This window comes from Typopeltis vanoorti, chromosome 20, assembly GCF_054136105.1.
Source record: "Typopeltis vanoorti isolate ZY-2024b chromosome 20, IOZ_Tvanoo_1.0, whole genome shotgun sequence".
NCBI classification, from domain to species: Eukaryota; Metazoa; Arthropoda; class Arachnida; order Uropygi; family Thelyphonidae; genus Typopeltis; species Typopeltis vanoorti.
In genome coordinates this window covers 99,319,806-99,338,957 of record NC_143568.1, presented here as the reverse complement: position 1 = coordinate 99,338,957, position 19,152 = coordinate 99,319,806, and the positions used below count along the sequence as shown (strand labels likewise).

At 37.2% G+C, this 19,152-nt stretch overlaps 1 protein-coding gene across 3 annotated transcripts in view; it reads right to left on the bottom strand.

Annotated features, from left to right (window-relative positions):
- Positions 1–19,152, bottom strand: part of LOC150095705 (uncharacterized) — a 338,480-nt gene that overhangs the window by 225,626 nt on the left and 93,702 nt on the right. For all 3 annotated transcript variants that reach the window (XM_090410275.1, XM_090410277.1, XM_090410278.1), the window contains exon 5: positions 8,026–8,234. In XM_090410275.1, the coding sequence (XP_090266401.1) occupies positions 8,026–8,234 (209 nt within the window). The remainder of the gene's footprint in view (positions 1–8,025; positions 8,235–19,152) is intronic.

Sequence of the window (19,152 nt, the reverse complement as noted above, 5' to 3'; positions counted from 1 at the left end):
AAAAGAGTGCAAAAGTCCATTATATTAGGTTAATGGAATGTAGATTGTGAGGACAGATGGTGAGTATGCAGATCCTGGTAAACAGAAGAGGGATGATATGATAGAGGTCTATAAACTTCTGAATGGGTGTTATAGGATAACACCCATTTTATTTTATACGGATGGTGGGGAGAGAACACAGGGGCTTCCATGGATGTGAAGTTTGTTAAGATCTAGATTTTTCTTATAGAGCATGAGTGAAACAGTTTGCCTGATGAAGTGGTGAGTGTATCTAGTGTTAATGAGTTTAAGAACAAGTATAACAGCTGGTGAGGATGATGTATGGACTCTCTCAATGGGCTTTGATTCCCTAGAGGTATAATAATAACAAGTACACAGCATACAGAGAGCATTGTCAATGCACGATCTAATTATTATGGACAGTCTAGCAGCTATTGAGTTAAATAAAGAGAACAAAATTATATAATTATTAATGCCAGCCTGGCTGGCTGAGTGGTTAGCGTATCCGCTCTCCAGCCAAAAGGCTGCAGTTCGAATCCCGCTTTGTGGGCATGGATGTTTGTGATTGTCTGTTGAAATACTAGTGGTGGTTGTCGGCAGTAGATGGTGTTGGTGTAGTTCTGGTTAGTTGGTGGATTGAGTGGTGGAGACAGAGCTGTAGAGCAGAGGTGCCCTCCTTCGATGAGTCTTTGGACTCCCTGGAGGTGTCAAATAAAAATAATAAATTTGACTGTTGGTTTGTATGTTTATTTTTTTAATTTAATGGCACAAGTACAACTATGGTTATGCTGTGCTAGAACATGCATAATAAAGCAGCAGCATATTAGGCTAAAATCTGTATACAGAAAAATAAATGCAACTTTTCTTAGAAGTACATAAAGTAAGAAACAAGTAAATGCATAAACAGATAACTCAACATAGAAAAACAAGAGTAAAAAATATATACAAAAGAGATGTAAAAAGTATAAAAAAATTTTCTTAAAAGCACACACACACACAATGAATTGAACTAATAAGTATATAATTTATATGAGATTGTGAACATTAACGCTCTACAAAATTTAAAAACCAGGGTAACATTCAATGAGCAATAAAATCTGCCTGAGCGTATAGAGCTCAGACAGATTATTAAAGTGACCAAAATAATGACTAAACTTGTTGGTGAAACGAGGGCAGTCAATTGAAATATGAATGAAGAATACTCTGCTCTGGCATCACAAAACTCACACATAGAGGAAGATGCCATCATCCCTAAATAGGAAGATGTGAGTAAGATTATTATGACCTCTATTCAGAGTTCAACAAGAACAATTTTATTTTTTAGAGTCAATGCATCAGGGGTCGGCAAAGTTGTCAGTATCGATCCCTGCGGATCGATGTGGCTATTCAAGGGGTCGATAAATGTCTAGGGGTCAAGGGGGGGGGGGGGGGCACTAAACACCTGAAATGATTTTGAGTAACACTAGTAAACATGCAATGCCAACTGGCTGATCGGCTGAGCTAACGTGGGAGAAGTGCACACTCTCAGCGATGAAGACATCTAGAACAATCTAGAGACATCTAGAGACAATCAGGGATAGTGAGCATTAACTTCAAATTTACTGTATAATTTTTTTAAAGTTATAGTGCCCATATGGCAGCCCCTGATAGTAAGAAGAAATGCCAACAGTATTCGCAAGAATATTTAATATTTGGATTTAGACCATCATTTACCAATGAAAAGGGTGAAGGAATTATCATTTTTAAATTGAGAATTTATTATTGATAACATTTATTCATTTATTTAACATGATGGGGGGTCGATGAGGGATCAAGAATTCCATAAAGGGGATCGATGGTCTAAAAAGTTTGCTGGCCTCTTATTATTTGTTGAGCAATAAGCTGACCTAGCTGAAGTATCTGGAGTGTTGTTTTCTTATTCTCAAGATGGCTGGGAATCCAACAGAAGCATACATCTAAATGCAGCTTTCATAACTGAGAGAGGAATGATGGATTGGAGAGAGCCCTGGATGCTTCTGTAACTTGATTTTTTTTTTACTGCCTGAAAAGAACTTTCTGAGTCTGAACATTTTATGCATTTTTGTTAGTGATGCAGTCTGATGTATTTTAATGCAAGATCTATCACATAAAACTCAGCTGTAAAGTTGTTACACTCTAGTGGGATTCTAGTGTCTGAAAAGACAGCAGAAGATCCCACTAGGTCTGAATTTGAACCTTCTGTGCAGACAGGGACAAAAGCAGAGTATTCTGTTCTGTGTGCTTGAAAGAGCTGCTGGTAGATAGGAGAATTAGAAAATTTGGGTAGCATGCAGAAAGAAAAGCTGCATGGCGATATGTAAGAATGCCACGGTGGAAGTGTGTTTAGTGGCTACATTATCTACCATAATATCTAGAGTTTTTATTCACAAACCAAAGGCTAGTATGGCAATGTAATGAGTGCTGTACAGGTCCCCATCATAGGCAAAAAATGGTTGGCCAAATGTAGTGTCTAGCAGGGATTTCATTTGTCACAGACAGACACACACACACACACACACACACACACACACACACACACACACACACACACACACACACACACACGAGGGTGGTCTGAAAGGTTCTCTGCCACGACCACAGATGGCAACACTAGTGGCAAGATTTGTTTTTTTAAGTTGGTACAGCTGTCATAAGCATCCATGTGAAATTGCAAGTCATTCTATCAAGTAGTTTGTTTTATACAGATGTCTGAAGCAAAAAGCATTGTCTGTATCCCTTGAAATGGATAAAATTGAGTAGTGTGGTTATAAAATTCTTTGTAAAAGAAGGTTTAACACCAAAAATTCATTCAAAGCTCAAAAGTTTATGGGCACTCTTCTCCTCCTTCATTTTCAACAATTAAGAAATGGGCTGCAGAGTTTAAACATGGCCATACCAGCCTTGAAGGTAATCCATGTGAAGGATGTCCAAAAAGTGTTAGAACACCAGAAATCATTGCTCAAGTGCACGATATGGTATTGGATGACCGGCAAGTCAAAGTGCACTAAATTGCTGAGACTATAGGCATTTCAAAAGAAGGTGTAGGATATATTTCGCATGAAAAATTGCAAACAAAAAAGCTTTGCACAAGATGGGTATCAAGCTTTCTTACAACAGATCAAAAAAAACACACTCACATGAAAATCTCTGAACAGAGCTTGGAGTATTTTAACAAGAATAAAACTAATTTTGTGTCGATTTATTACTATGGATGAGACTTGGATTCACCATTACACACCAGAATCCAAACAGCAGTCAAAACAGTGGACAGAAGCTGGTTGTTCAGCGCCAAAGAAGACAAAGTCAGTTCCATCAGCAGGAAAGGTCATGGCATCGGTGTTTTGGGATGCTAAAAGCAATTTGTTTATTAATTATCTTGAAAAGAGTAAAATAATAACTGGGGAATATTATTCCAATCTTTTAATCAGACCAGATGAAAAAATTTGTGAGAAAAGACCCAGTTTGCAGGAGAAAAAAATCATCTCTCATCAGGACAATGAACCTGTCCACAATGGTGTTTTGGCAATTAGAAAATTAAAGGATCGGCACTATGAATTGTTGGAACATCCATCCTATTCCAAACATATTTGGCTCCCTCTTACTTCTATCTCTTCCCAAAACTAAAACTCTCCCTCACTGGTCAGCATTTTTCTTCGAATCAAAAGGTGATTGCAGCTCATCATCAAATTCCTGCCATGTACCCTCAAGGGGTGTACAGGATATGACAGTACTACATGAAAAAATTACATCATTACTAACTTCCTATCTACAATTTTCCTCCAAATCAGTCTGTTACTTGTCAAGACTCCAAGATTATCAGATCTTATATTTCTATCGTCTAAGGCACTTCGTATGGTATCAATCCACCTATATCTTGGTCTTCCTCTGGGTCGTTTTCCTGCCAACCTGGCAGAGAACACTTGTTTTGCTAATCTTTCCTCTCCCATTCTATTTAAGTGACCATACCACCTGAGATTAGCTCTGCTAACGCATTCCTGGATGCTGACAATGTCAAGTTCTTTCCTAATATCCTCATTTTTAATATGATATTGCCATTGATGCCATCTGTTCAGGCCTCTAATCTTTCTCAGGACTCTCATATCTGCGGTCTCTAGTCTTTGGTCAAGTGTTTTACTTCTGACCCAGCTCTCGAATCCATAAGTTAAAACTGGTTTGAACACTGTCTTGTATACAGCTAATTTAGTGTTCCGACTAATTTCTCTCTTATTCCATATGAATTTATTCAATTGACTTCCCACCATACCAGCTTTGCTGATTCTGTTGTCTATTTCTATATTTAATTTATCATCTTCAGTAAAAATCGTGCCTAAGTAGCTGAAATGTTTTACTTGTTCCACAGGTTCTCCATTCAAAACACAGTTGACATTTTCAATGATTCTGCCTATTTTCATTGTCTTTGTCTTTTTATTGCTGACCTTCATACCATATCTATTACAACAGCTATTCAATTTAGTCAGAGAATCTTGCAGACTTGTAGCAGATTTATTTAGAAGTATAACATCATCCGCATAAAGCAAAGAGCTGACATTAACATCTCCAATTTTAATATCAGGTTTAATAACACTTTCCTTCATAATGTGATCCATATAGATAATGAATAACAGAGGGGATAATGTACATCCTTGTCTAATACCAGATTTAACATTAAACCATCTTCCTGTACTTCCTTCAATTCTAACTGCTGACTTACAACTCAAATAAAGACTAAGTATTGCTTGATATAATGCCTCATTGACACCATATAACTGCAGCGTATTGAATAGCTTCTCTCTTGGCACCTTGTCATATGCCTTTTCCAAATCGACAAAACTTAAATACAGATCTTTGTTATATTCCCATGATTTCTCGACTATTTGTCGTAAAGTGAAGATCTGATCCTGACAGCCTCTATTTGGCCTGAATCCAGCTTGTTCTTCACCAAGCTTTTCTTCCACAATTCTTCTCAACCGTTTCTGAAGTATACTTGCATAGATCTTGCCAGGAACACTCAGTAGGGAAACACCTCTGTAATTCTCACATTCAGTTTTATTTCCTTTTTATATATGGGTACTATGAGAGCTCTACTCCAATCATCGGGAATTCGTCCCTCTGTCCAGTCTTTCTGAACCATGCAGTGCAGCCACTGTAAGACTTTTATACAACCATACTTCAGCATTTCTGGTCGAATATCATCTACTCCTGCTGCCTTTCCACATTTCAAGCCTTTGATGGCTTTTTCTACTTCAAGTATGGATATGTATTCCTGACTGCATGCCTGGTCAGTGTTTTTTTATCACTGTGCTGTCATCACTGCTTGTTTCATTTAGCAGTTTTTCAAAGTAATTACTCCATACTTCAAGGATATCTTTTTCTCCTGTTTTCATGTCACCTTTATCATCTCTAACTCCTTTTACAGCACTCTTTCCTCCATTCCTAAGCTTCTTCAATAACCTCCAGAATATTTTGCCACCTTCTTGATATTTATTTTCTATATTCTTGCGAAAGTCCTCCCATGACTTTTGTTTAGCTAGTTTTACACTGTTTAGCTTTCTTACATTTGTCTCTGTATTCTGTAAGAGTAAAAGCTGACTTATTTGCCAGGAACTTTTGATATGCTTTCTTCTTTTCCTTCACTGCCTCTTTAACTTCCTGTGTCCACCAGGGAGTTCTGATTTTTTTATCCTTGCACACAGCCTCACCACATGCCTCTCTGGCAGAATCAATCAATGTTTTCTTTAGAGTTTGCCACTGAATCTCCAAGGTTTGATTCCTGTTCTCAAACTCTTTCATTTTCTTTTCAATAATCTTTGTGTATTTTAGTGTATAGTTCACATCTGAGAGCTGCTCAACTTTTATTCGCTTTAAAACTTTCTTGCATGTTATTCTTTTCAATATGAAATTCAATTTTATCCTGCTCAAGACTAAATAGTGATCACTTCCAATTTCAAATCCTCTGTACACTCTGGTGTCCTGCACCAGGGAGAAAACATCACTATCAACAATAACATAGTCAATGAGACTTTCCTTATTCCTAGCCTCTTCTCTCCATGTGAACATGGTGTTAGTAATAACCAGTCCATGTCCTGAGCAGAAATCCAACAGATATTTGCCATTATTATTAGCTTTGCTTTTTTCTCCAAATTTTCCCAAAATATTTTTGTATGTCTCACAATCATTTCCTACTCTGCTATTTAGATCCCCAACAAGGACCAACTTTTCCTTTTTCATTGTGTCAGTTGCTTTTTCTAAAGCGTCAAAAAATTCCTCCACTTCTACCTTAGTAGAACCTTCTGTGGGACCATAGGCACAAATAAGTCTCATTGTCCAGTTCCCCATTCTCATATTTGCCCACATTACTCTACTTGAGACTGACTGCCATTCAAGAAGATTAGCCTCGTATTTTGTGTTGAATACTATGGCTACTCCTTCTTTTCCTTGATTGTCATTGCCTGAATATAACATTTTGTATTTATTGCTCAGAAAGATCTCACCAGTTTTGGTCTTTTTTGTTTCAGTCACCCCTATTATGTCGATCTGGTACTTATCTAATTCCTCAGCTAGCTCCATTTCTTTGCCATTCAGGCTTCTTACATTGATAGTACTGATCTTTAATTCTGGTGATGTTGAGTTGGGGTGTGCTTTCATATTTGTTCCAGTAGCTGATTTTTCGCTGTTCGCCCTGGTTCCCTGGCGAAAACAACGGGGGCCTTGTTTAACCGGGCGACGCCCCAGCCGGCATGAAATTTTGTCATGTTGTACCATCATTTTTTATTTTGGTTTAACCAATAAGAATACAATTTGGTCGGCTAAATCCCAAATTGCCAGCCCATCCTCGTTCGTTCAGTATCAAAGTAGATACCCAACAGGGTGCACCACGAGAAGGTGAGATTGGACATTAGGTCAGAAGCCCTGGTCGGTTCTCCGCATTCCTTTAAAGGCTATGTGGAGGTCTCCTCTCAGTTATACAGCTCTGACCCTTAAGCACCCCCCGTGATTGCAGCTGTAGAGGAGTATTTTGCAGATCTTACTGAGAACAACTACAGGAACGGGATGATGTTGCTGGAGCATCGCTGGAATAAATGTATTAGTTTTAAGGGAGATTATGTTGAAAAATAAAAATAATTTTAAAATTAAAAATTCATTTTTTCATTGTTAGGCCAAGAACTTTTCAAACCACCCTCATATAACAGACAGCTGTTGACATCAAAGTAACAAAAGTGGTCATTTGCTTGATGTACAAACTTGGGATAGGTGAAGTTCAAAATCTACCAGCTGCAATTCTTATGCTTTAATGATGAACAGGATCTAGCCATTGTACAATGCTTTCTTTGGCAACCACAGATTTGGGTGACCATAACCAGGTTTCGACTGCACCCCAAGAAGTGGAAGATAGGATGCAGAGGATGTTCGTTGCTTTATGGCACATCTCATAACGGATGTATACGAGGGAACAAACTGTTTGTCAAACACAAATCCCTAGACCTTGGTTTCTGATGCAACTGAGATTAATGTTTCTCCTAGTCAGAGTTCTGGGTCAAGATGACATTTGCAGCAAAAGAGCAACACACTGTATTCCGCTATGAAAATCTAAACTCATATGCAAAATCCCATTTTGAGATGGTTAATGACTTGCCTGCTATCTATGACCCTCATATTACACAAATGACATATGACAGTAAAGTTATTCATAGAGAGAGAGAGCATTAATTATTACTGAAGAAAGTTGTTTGGTTATCGAGCTGACCTGGATTGCAAAAAGCATGACACTTAAAAGTGAACCATGGGACTCCCTCCTCTTGGATATATTGTTAGGAGAGAGCAGAGCCCACTCAGACTTGCAAGATTCGGTTGGATAGAAAGTTCTTTGATAAAAAGAGGGAGACAGAGACCACAGTTTAAAGAAATTTAAAAACTAACTGGGGTAAGGTGTTGCACTACCTTACCCCAGTTAGTTTTTTTTTTTCTCGTTTGATTCTTGCAGATTTTTAACATAAGAAAAAAAAATACCTCTTGAAATTCTTCTATCTCCTCGACCATATCGATTTGAATACCTCCGTCCATCTTTATCACCATCTGACTCATAGCGATCATGTCGATCACTCCTTCCACCATAACCATAATCACGTTCCCTATGATCTCGATCCCAATCTCTTTGATCCCGATCTCGTGCTACAATACGACCACTTCCAATTCTCCTAGTAGGTTCCCTGTAAGAACTGAAAGATTAAAAAAGTAATTATTTCTGGAATTTGAAACAAAAATGCATCAACCTAACTTCACTCATAAAATGTGATTCATTAGTTAAGTGTAAACTTCATAAGTTACATACCATTAATTAAATAAACCATGCTAGTTTAAAATTATGCAACATATTAATACCTCATTCCTTTTTGTTCAAATACAAAGAAAAATTGAATAAAGTTTTTAAAAAATTTTAATATTCATACCACATTTCTAAATATGGTATATACCACATACCAAATTTAATTTTAAGAATTAATTTTTCAGGCAAAATGAATTTCTCAAAACTTAAAATCCTTCATTGAAATGTCATTCTCTAAGATGACAGTCATGTATTATGTAAAGAAAAATAAAAGGCAGTTTCCATTTCAGTACTACATTTAGTAATCACCATCTACTTAAGCAGATCCTTTGCCTTAATTTCAAGGTAGCTCAAGATACTCTGAGATACTGCAATTTTTAATTTTTTTAACTATCAATCCTATATACTACTAGAGCTGGCAAAACATACAGGTTTCTTTGAACTGTGTTTCAAACCAGGTTTTGGTGTGGTAGAGGGACATAGTGCGTTTCCAAGTCAATTCTGTGACATGTTTGGAGTGCGTGGTCTGACAGGCCTGTTTAAGAAAGTAAGAAATACCATAATGGAGGTATTTATTATGCTGTTTGTGTTCATCTTTTCTAGAAACCATATTAATGCCATTTGAGTCAGTTTTGATAATACAGATTTTTTTTTTTTAATGCAATAATACTATATCATATGGTATCACTGTACTGACATTGATGCTATATGACCACAGTGGCCAAACTGCAGCTCGCGAGCTGCATGTGGCTCTTCTTAAGTTTTATTGTGGCTCAACTAACAAATAAAAAATATTTATAATTTTTCTTAATTTTCTATTGTTTTTAATTTAATTTTTCAATTAACTACATTGCTGTTCGGCAATGTAGTTTTATTTATATTACCTTGTCAGAAAATTTAAAAAGATACATTAAAAGATACAAAAGAATCAACTGACATTACAGACCAACCACAATTAGCAATTTTTATTCATTTCGTTCTTGAGGATGGAGTGACGCGAGAAGAATTATTAGATTTAATAGCATTAAAAGATAGTACTTGTGATGTTGATATTAAGGAAGCTTTTGTTGGTGCCCTTAAAAATGTTCCAAAAAGTAAATTTGTGGCTCTTAACAATTTCTGGTAGGTAGTAACTAGGGCTCTTGCTGCAAAAACTCTGGCCACCCCTGCTATATGACATAGTATTATTTACAGATAAGGAGAACTTGAAGTATATGCTTGAAACCTACATAAAACAAAAGATAATGAAATGCAGATAAATTTTAATAAAACCAAACCAATGGTACTAGGCAGAAATGGAGAAGAACTTATCTTAGAAATGAAAGGAGATAGATAAACCGGAGCAGGTTAAAAAATTGAATTACTTAGACACACTGGTCACAGACAGGCTAAATTATGAAGGAACTATAAAATACAGAATAAATCCAGGGTGGTTTATTACAACCAAACATTTTACAAAAATATATTTATTCATCTCTTCGAAGAACTTAAAATCAAAGTATATAGTTCAATGGTACTCCCCAGTTATTTATGGTGCAAGAGATCTGGGTTATCAAACATAAGAACAAAGATTGATAGGCTCTGAAATCAAGTGTTGGAGGAAAATAAAAACATGGAGTGAAATGAAAATCAATCGAGAGACCAGAGAAGAATTACACTACCATATTTGAATACCAACAAGAACCAGAGAAAAACAGTTAGTGATATGGATATAGGTAGAGGTTTCATCAAATTCTCCAAAACAGAATAGAAGAAGTTTCTTACTTTTAAGGTCAGCATTCACAGCGAGGAATTTATGGAGACAATACACGTTAGAATAATTACTTTACTTTTCAGTAAGAAAGTAACATTCAATGTTTCGACCTCTGTATTGAGGTCATCATCAGGAAAACATACAATGTACAGGATACAAGCTATATAACCTTACACTACACAAAAGTAAGATGAAACTAAATGTTTGTTAAGCATTTAACCTAGTCTGACCTCTAGTGGCAGAAAAATAAATAAATAATACATTAAACAATTTCTAAAGTCCTCTCGTATTAAGATTTTCTTCTGAATGATGCTATATGGGTTGATGATTGGTCATCCAAATTCTTGGAATAATAAATCCATCATTCTTGTTCATATATAGATGATGTTTTAGCATTTCACAGGCTTCTTTGAATTTTCTTTCAAACCAGGTTTTGGTGTGGTGTAGGGACATGGTGCCTTTCCACTCAATTCTGTAACATGTTTGGAGTGCATGGTCTGACAGGCCTGTTTAAGAAAGTAAGAAATACCATAGTGGAGGAATTTAATGTGCCGTTAGTATTTATCTTTTCTAGACACCATATCAAAAAGAAAACAGAACTAATCAAATCAATCACCACGTGGTCAGAGGAAACAACCAAAAAACTAATACCGCATTATACAAGCACTCCCAGAATTTACGGCCTGCCAAAAATACCCAAACAAACACACCATTATGACTGATAATTGAAGGAACTGACAGCTATCACTTAGCTGAGAAGCTAATGGATATAGGTAGAGAGTTGGTAGGTCATTCCCCCTCCTACATAAATACAGAACACTTCATAAACAAAATCAGAAACATCACACTTAACAAAGATTTATCAGTCAGCTTTGACATAACTGCCTTTTTCACTAATGTCCAGATCAATAATACTATTCTTCTTCTACACAGCATATTTCTGCCCGATATTATAGCCCTCTTTACCCATGTATTCTGCTTCGGATATTTTGTGTGGCAAAATAATTTTACCTACAAAGAGAAGGTACAGCCGTGGGCTCACCACTGCTCTCCCCCCTCTCAATAGCTAGCTTTTACATAGAAGACTTCAAGCAACAAGCTCTAGATCCTGCCAGCCTAAAGCCTGGTTCAGATATGTTGCTATTTTTGGCATTTGGTCCCACAGCCGCAAAACATTAAATATCCTTTCTTTTAGTGTTATATGGTGATCAGCATTCATTTAAAAATTTTTTTATGGAATTTACAGCCATGTTAAAAAAAAACCGTGTTAAAGAAACTTTCTTATTATCCCGACGTTTCGATCTTCATATCAAGATCATCATCTGGAGCATGCATAAATATACAAGACAAGCTGAGTTACATTACTAACTGTAATCTAGAATAACATGTGATCAAATCAGCACTCTCAAACACAGAGCTCTAACAATTTGCTCCAATGAAAAGGCTCTGAACCAAGAACTTGAAATTATTAGCCAAACATTCATAAAAAATGGCTACAATAAAAAAAATAGTTCCCAAAATTCTCCATAAAAATGCCATTAAAAGCAAAAAAGATTACGAGAATGCCATAGGCATACCATACATTAAGGGCACTTCTGAAAAAATTGATAGAACACTACTTAAATACAATATTAAGACAACCTTCAAATCCCCTGTCTAATTAAGAAATTACACCCTCAGTCCAAAAAGAAACCGAACTTTTGATAGAAAATAAAACACAAGCCAATTATAATTATTCAAATCATTTATTTCAATCAATATACTCTTCCCTCAGCTTCGATACAGTGTTTGGCATGGTCAATTAATTCGTTAAATGAGTTTTTTATATTTTTTGGGGAGATACTGTTGAAGGTCGTGGTTACCGCAGCTTGAACGGTTTCAATGGTGTCGTATCACTTTCCTTTCATCAGCAAATGAAGTAATTCTTTCTTACAAGTAAGAAAGAAGTCACAGGGTGCTAAATCAGGTGAATACAGTGAGTGATCCAACACACAAATTTGGGTTTTGCTCAAAATCTGTTTCACAATGTTCGAACAATGAGATGGTGCATTATCGTGCAAAAGTGACCAGCTGCCTGCATCATGATATTCATACCGTACACAATGAATTCTCGCTGTCACTCGCTTCAAAACTTCAAGATGAAGCTCACCATTGACTGTTTGGCCAGGTGGAACGAATTCTTTGTGGATAATGCCTGAAATCGTAGAAACAAATCAGCATTGTCTTTACTTTTGATTTCTCCAAGCGACTTTTTTTCGGATGCCCCTCTCGTGGTGGTCTCCAGTCAGCACTCTGGCACTTGTTTCTTCATTTTTCCTATGTGCCTCCAACTGGTTAGAGTGATCATACAGTTTTCACCTGAGAGGTAGCAATGTATGTAAAAAAAGCTTTGACCAAGAACATATATATGGAACTATAATGCATGAGAAACTAAGAAGATAGCTTGCTTCAAACAGTGTCTTAGAATGCAAGATTGCATATTAGAAGAATCGGCAGTGCATGGGAAGTTAAAGGATGTCAGAAGGAAGCTGAATATGACTGCATTCTTAGAGCTGGAATTAATCACGTCAGAATTAAAAAGAAAGAATAGCACAAAGCATCTGATATCAAATTCAGGCAGACCTACTAGCTTTCTAGATGCCTATGAGGAAATGGACAAAAGAATAGAAGCCAATGAATTAGAAATATTAAAGCTATTACAAGCACTGACTCAATATGGCAGCTGGAATGGATACTGAATGTGCAAAACAGCTAGCAAAGAGATAACGAGACTGGAGATCTTTCAAGAGCAGGTTAGGAAACAGCCATGATGAGGAAGTTGAAATAAGATGAAAAGTTAGCCAAACTGGCTGAAGGAAATAATCCAAGAGCATTTTATGGCTATGTAATAAGTAAAAGTAGGAACAACCATGACTGAATGTAACCTTTATGAACATAGAAAAGTCTCTCTCTCACACACAGACACAGTTGTTATGAGATCACTCAACTTATATAATTCAGGCAGACCTACTAGCTTTCTATGAGGAAATGGACAAAAGAATAGAAGCCAATGAATTAGAAATATTAAAGCTGTTACAAGCACTGACTCAATATGGCAGTTGGAATGGAAACTGAATGTGCAAAACAGCTAGAAAATGTCCCTGACCGTGCTGTTTGTTCAACTTGTCTCAACACATGATTCTTAACTGAATGGAAGGAATAGCAAGATAATCAGAAATCTAACAGAAATGTAGACAACACTGAGATCCTCTACCATGATAGTTCTGGATTTTGCCAAGGCATTTGATAGACCATAATGGAGATAGTTATACAAATTCCAAAGAATGAGTCTGCAAAATAAACTTGCTTCATGAACTGGATCCACTGCTTAAAAGATTCAGCAATGGGTAACCAAAATGATAACTGGCCAATTGAATTGTGCATATGATAACAGACTGAAAGAATGTGGTTCTTCAAAGTTTGAGGAAAAGATGGAAGAAAGGAGATGTGATAGAAACATCTTCTCCAGAAACATATCAAGTTAGTAAGACCTTACAATAGACATAAGTGACTATGCAGCTTATGGATGGTAGAGGTAGAACTCTAGGTCATCCCCAGTAGCTAGCAAGGAGATGTATGCAAGATCCAGATCCTTCTTGTTGTGTGTGTGATGAGTGTATGGGCTACCTAGTTTTGAGTGCATCTTCAACAAACATGTTCAAAGAAAGAATTTAAGTTTGTTCTTACATGCCATTAGTCATTTCTAACTTTTAGTGATCATGTGGAAATAGGATTTCCATCTGACTGTCTTTTGTCTCTTCTTTCAGCAACTGTAATTTCATACTGATAATTTGTAGATTTAGGGACTCAAAAACACACGTGTTGAACAGATTATTTTATTAATTACAAATAAAATAAAACTTGACGTTTCGACCTCTATATCGAGGTCATCATCGGAAGAATACAACTGTATACAGAACCAAGCTACATGCTCTCTATACCAGTAAACTAAATCTACGTAGTTAATAAATCTTTTTTCTAGCCTGACCTCTAGTGATAGAAAAGAAAAACAAATGAATAAATAAAAAAAAAAAAATATATATATATATATATATATATATATTATAAATAGATAAATGCAACTACAATAAACTGTTCGAGTCCTCATGTATTGATATTCTGGATAGTTACAAAATGATTTCTTTCAGTTGCTATTGAATGTTCTAAACACTTCAAGTCACCAGGTTGTCTTCTTGTAGTGGGAATTTTTCTAATGCTAGTTTAGGATGTTATACAGGTTGTAGATGGGTCCTCCACATTCTTGAAATGGTGAGGCCATCATTTTTGTTGAGATTTGGGTTGTGTTTGAGCATTTCACAAGACTCTTTAAATTTTCTCTCAAACCAGGTTTTGGTGCGGTGTAGGGACTTGGTATTTTTCCAGTCAATTCTATGGTATGTTTGGAGTGCATGGTCAGAAAGGCCTGTTTTACCGAAGTGGAGGTATTTAATGTGTCGTTTGTGTTCGTCTTGTCTGATTGGGATAGTTCGCCCTGTTTCCCCTATGTATGGTATGTTACATGTGCAGTGTATTTTGTATACCCCTGAGTGTGCTAGGTGTGGAAGAGGATCTTTAGAGGAACTGAGTAGGTGTCTTAGCTTATTTGGGGGTTTAAAGGTGGTTTTAATGTTGTATTTGCGAAGTGTTCTGTCTATTTTTTCAGAAATGCCTCTAACATAAGGAATGGCAATGGCATTCTTGAAATCTTTTTTGTTCTTACTGGTGTCTTTATGGAGGATCTTGTGAATAGTTTTTTATTGTATCCATTTTTGATAAATGTTTGGTTGATGATTTTGTATTCTTGGTTTAGAGCCTGTTCATTCGAACAGATAGTTAGGGCTCTGTGTTTAAGGGTGCTTATGACACCTAATTTTTGTGTTGGGTGGTGGTAAGAATTTTTGTGTATGTATTGGCCTGTGTGTGTAGGTTTGCGGTAAACTGAGAAGGAGAGACAGCCAGAGGGAAGACGTGCGACAAGTGTGTCTAGGAAAGGAAGAGAGTCGTTTTTTTCCATTTCAATGGTGAATTGGATACGTTTGTATTGTTTGTTTAGGTGGCTAAGGAATGTATTTAGAGCTTCGCGGCCGTGGGGCCAAATGGCGAAAATATCGTCGACGTATCTGAGCCAGATTTTGGGCTTTAGACATGCTGTCTCTAGAGCACGTTGCTCAAAGTCTTCCATATAAAAGTTAGCTATTGGGGGAGAAAGTGGTGAGCCCATGGCTGTACCTTCTTTTTGAAGGTAAAAATTGTTTTGCCATACGAAATATCCGGAGCGGAGTACGTGGGCAAAAAGGGCCCTGATGTCATGTGGAAATATGTTCTGTAGGAGCAAGATCGTGTCATTGATTGGGACATTGGTGAAAAGGGAAGTTATGTCAAAGCTGACTAATAAATCTTGGTCGGTGAGTGTAATGTTTTTGATTTTACTGATGAAATGTTGTGTATTTTTTATGTAGGAAGGGGACTGACCTACCAATTCCTTGAGTGTGGCAGCTAATTTTTTTGCTAAGTGATAATTTGGGCTGTCAATTCCTTCAACGATCGGGCGAAGTGGTGTGCCAGATTTGTATATTTTTGGCAGGCCATAAATTCTGGGCGCACGGGCGTACTGAGGTATTAATTTTTTTGTCGTTTCTTCGGGCCATGTGTGGACGGATTTGATTAATTCAGTTGTTTTCTTTTTGTTACGTTTTGTGGGGTTGTAGTTAACCTTTTGGTAGGTGTTATGGTCCGATATTAACTGGTTCATTTTTTCTATGTATGTCGTACGGTCTAACAGGACGGTGGAAATGCCTTTATTGGCTTTCGTTATTATAATATCCTGGTTATTTTTTAAGGATTTAAGGGCTAGATTTTCGGTTTTGTTTATGTTGGTGTTTAGTTTTTTGTTAGAATTTAGTATACATGATGTTTCCATTCGTATTTTGTCAGCCAGAATGGTGGGGAGGGATCGTAAACCTCTCTCGATATGATACACGATATCAAGCTTGTTCACTGACCTCTGAGCAATGGCGTAGTTCAAACCTTTCTTTAGCAGCGAGAGTTCACCTTCGGTGAGAATATGGTTTGATCGGTTGATAACTGAGCATTGATCCGATGGTGGTTGGTGGCTCCTAACATTGTTTGCGGGCGACTGGTTGCTCCTTATGACGTCGGTTCGTGGTTGGCTGTTCCTTTCGTAATGGCGTCTGATGATCTTGTGCTTTTCTGTTGTTGTAGGGCTTGAAATTTCATTATTAGTTTTTCTTTATTTTTCAGTAGTGAGTGCTTGGCCGAGTCGTCAGTGATCCTATCTAGAATCTCCCAAATTTCTGGAATAACGTAGTCGGATAATTCAAATTTAAATTGCAGAACTTTGGTTTGGGTGGATGCTAGATTTTTACGTGCCTCGTGGATTTGTTCTCGTAACAAGGCTTTTTCCAACCGGGCATAAATATGGAGCGCTTTGGCTGATTTAAACTTCTTTAGTTTAATGCAGTTTGGAATTATGTTGCTGTCTCTACATCGTTTCAAAAAGGCTAGTCGATTTGTTAATAAAGAAACACTTATCTTCAGCTTACCGTAGAGGCTGCACTGCTTGTGGGTCACATCTCCATGGATTATGATGATTCTTTCTTTTAGGCTTACACGGTGATCAGCACCCATATTTGTAGATTTAGGGACTCAAAAACACATGTGTTGAACAGATTATTTTATTAATTACAAATAAAATAAAACTTGACGTTTCAACCTCTATATCGAGATCATCATCGGAAGAATACAACTGTATACAGAACCAAGGCAATTGATAAAGGCAATTCCACCGTCCTGTTAGACCGTACGACATACATAGAAAAAATGAACCAGTTAATATCGGACCATAACACCTACCAAAGGTTAACTACAACCCCACAAAACGTAACAAAAAGAAAACAACTGAATTAATCAAATCCGTCCACACATGGCCCGAAGAAACGACAAAAAAATTAATACCTCAGTACGCCCGTGCGCCCAGAATTTATGGCCTGCCAAAAATATACAAATCTGGCACACCACTTCGCCCGATCGTTGAAGGAATTGACAGCCCAAATTATCACTTAGCAAAAAAATTAGCTGCCACACTCAAGGAATTGGTAGGTCAGTCCCCTTCCTACATAAAAAATACACAACATTTCATCAGTAAAATCAAAAACATTACACTCACCGACCAAGATTTATTAGTCAGCTTTGACATAACTTCCCTTTTCACCAATGTCCCAATCAATGACACGATCTTGCTCCTACAGAACATATTTCCACATGACATCAGGGCCCTTTTTGCCCACGTACTCCGCTCCGGATATTTCGTATGGCAAAACAATTTTCAACTTCAAAAAGAAGGTACAGCCATGGGCTCACCACTTTCTCCCCCAATAGCTAACTTTTATATGGAAGACTTTGAGCAACGTGCTCTAGAGACAGCATGTCTAAAGCCCAAAATCTGGCTCAGATACGTCGACGATATTTTCGCCATTTGGCCCCACGGCCGTGAAGCTCTAAATACATTCCTTAGCCACCTAAACAAACAACACAAACGTATCCAATTCACCATTGAAATGGAAAAAAACGACTCTCTTCCTTTCCTAGACACACTTGTCGCACGTCTTCCCTCTGGCTGTCTCTCCTTCTCAGTTTACCGCAAACCTACACACACAGGCCAATACATACACAAAAATTAGGTGTCATAAGCACCCTTAAACACAGAGCCCTAACTATCTGTTCGAATGAACAGGCTCTAAACCAAGAATACAAAATCATCAACCAAACATTTATCAAAAATGGATACAATAAAAAACTATTCACAAGATCCTCCATAAAGACACCAGTAAGAACAAAAAAGATTTCAAGAATGCCATTGCCATTCCTTATGTTAGAGGCATTTCTGAAAAAATAGACAGAACACTTCGCAAATACAACATTAAAACCACCTTTAAACCCCCAAATAAGCTAAGACACCTACTCAGTTCCTCTAAAGATCCTCTTCCACACCTAGCACACCCAGGGGTATACAAAATACACTGCACATGTAACATACCATACATAGGGGAAACAGGGCGAACTATCCCAATCAGACAAGACGAACACAAACGACACATTAAATACCTCCACTTCGGTAAAACAGGCCTTTCTGACCATGCACTCCAAACATACCATAGAATTGACTGGAAAAATACCAAGTCCCTACACCGCACCAAAACCTGGTTTGAGAGAAAATTTAAAGAGTCTTGTGAAATGCTCAAACACAACCCAAATCTCAACAAAAATGATGGCCTCACCATTTCAAGAATGTGGAGGACCCATCTACAACCTGTATAACATCCTAAACTAGCATTAGAAAAATTCCCACTACAAGAAGACAACCTGGTGACTTGAAGTGTTTAGAACATTCAATAGCAACTGAAAGAAATCATTTTGTAACTATCCAGAATATCAATACATGAGGACTCGAACAGTTTATTGTAGTTGCATTTATCTATTTATAATATATATACAGGGTGTTCGGGATAAATTTGACATATTTATAATTAATTATATTTTTCCGTAAGTTACATGTATTAACACACACTTCTCTTCATTTAAAAGTTTGGACCCTTCTTCATTCATATACAAGATGTCAGAAAGGATGGATAGCTGGAACCCACCTGAATCATGGAAGAGAATAACTTGTATCATGATGATTCGTGCCCGCCATCAAAATAAGGATATTACGACTGCTGCCCAATGCTCCCTGAATACAGTAAAAACAATCAGGCATGAACTAGAGACTTGCAATGGTGACTACGAGGATGTAGCAAGAAGAAAGATCCCTAGCAGACGATCTGATTGCGTTCGTACAGCAGAATTCCTCGCAAATCTGCAGGAACAGGTGTTGAAGAACCCTGGCATTGGAATTCGGGCTTTGTTCGTGGAGTTGCTAACTGTAGTCAAGCCCTGGATAACAAGGGTAGCCAATGGTAGGCCATATGTATGGCAGCAGGATTCGGCCCCTTGCCACACC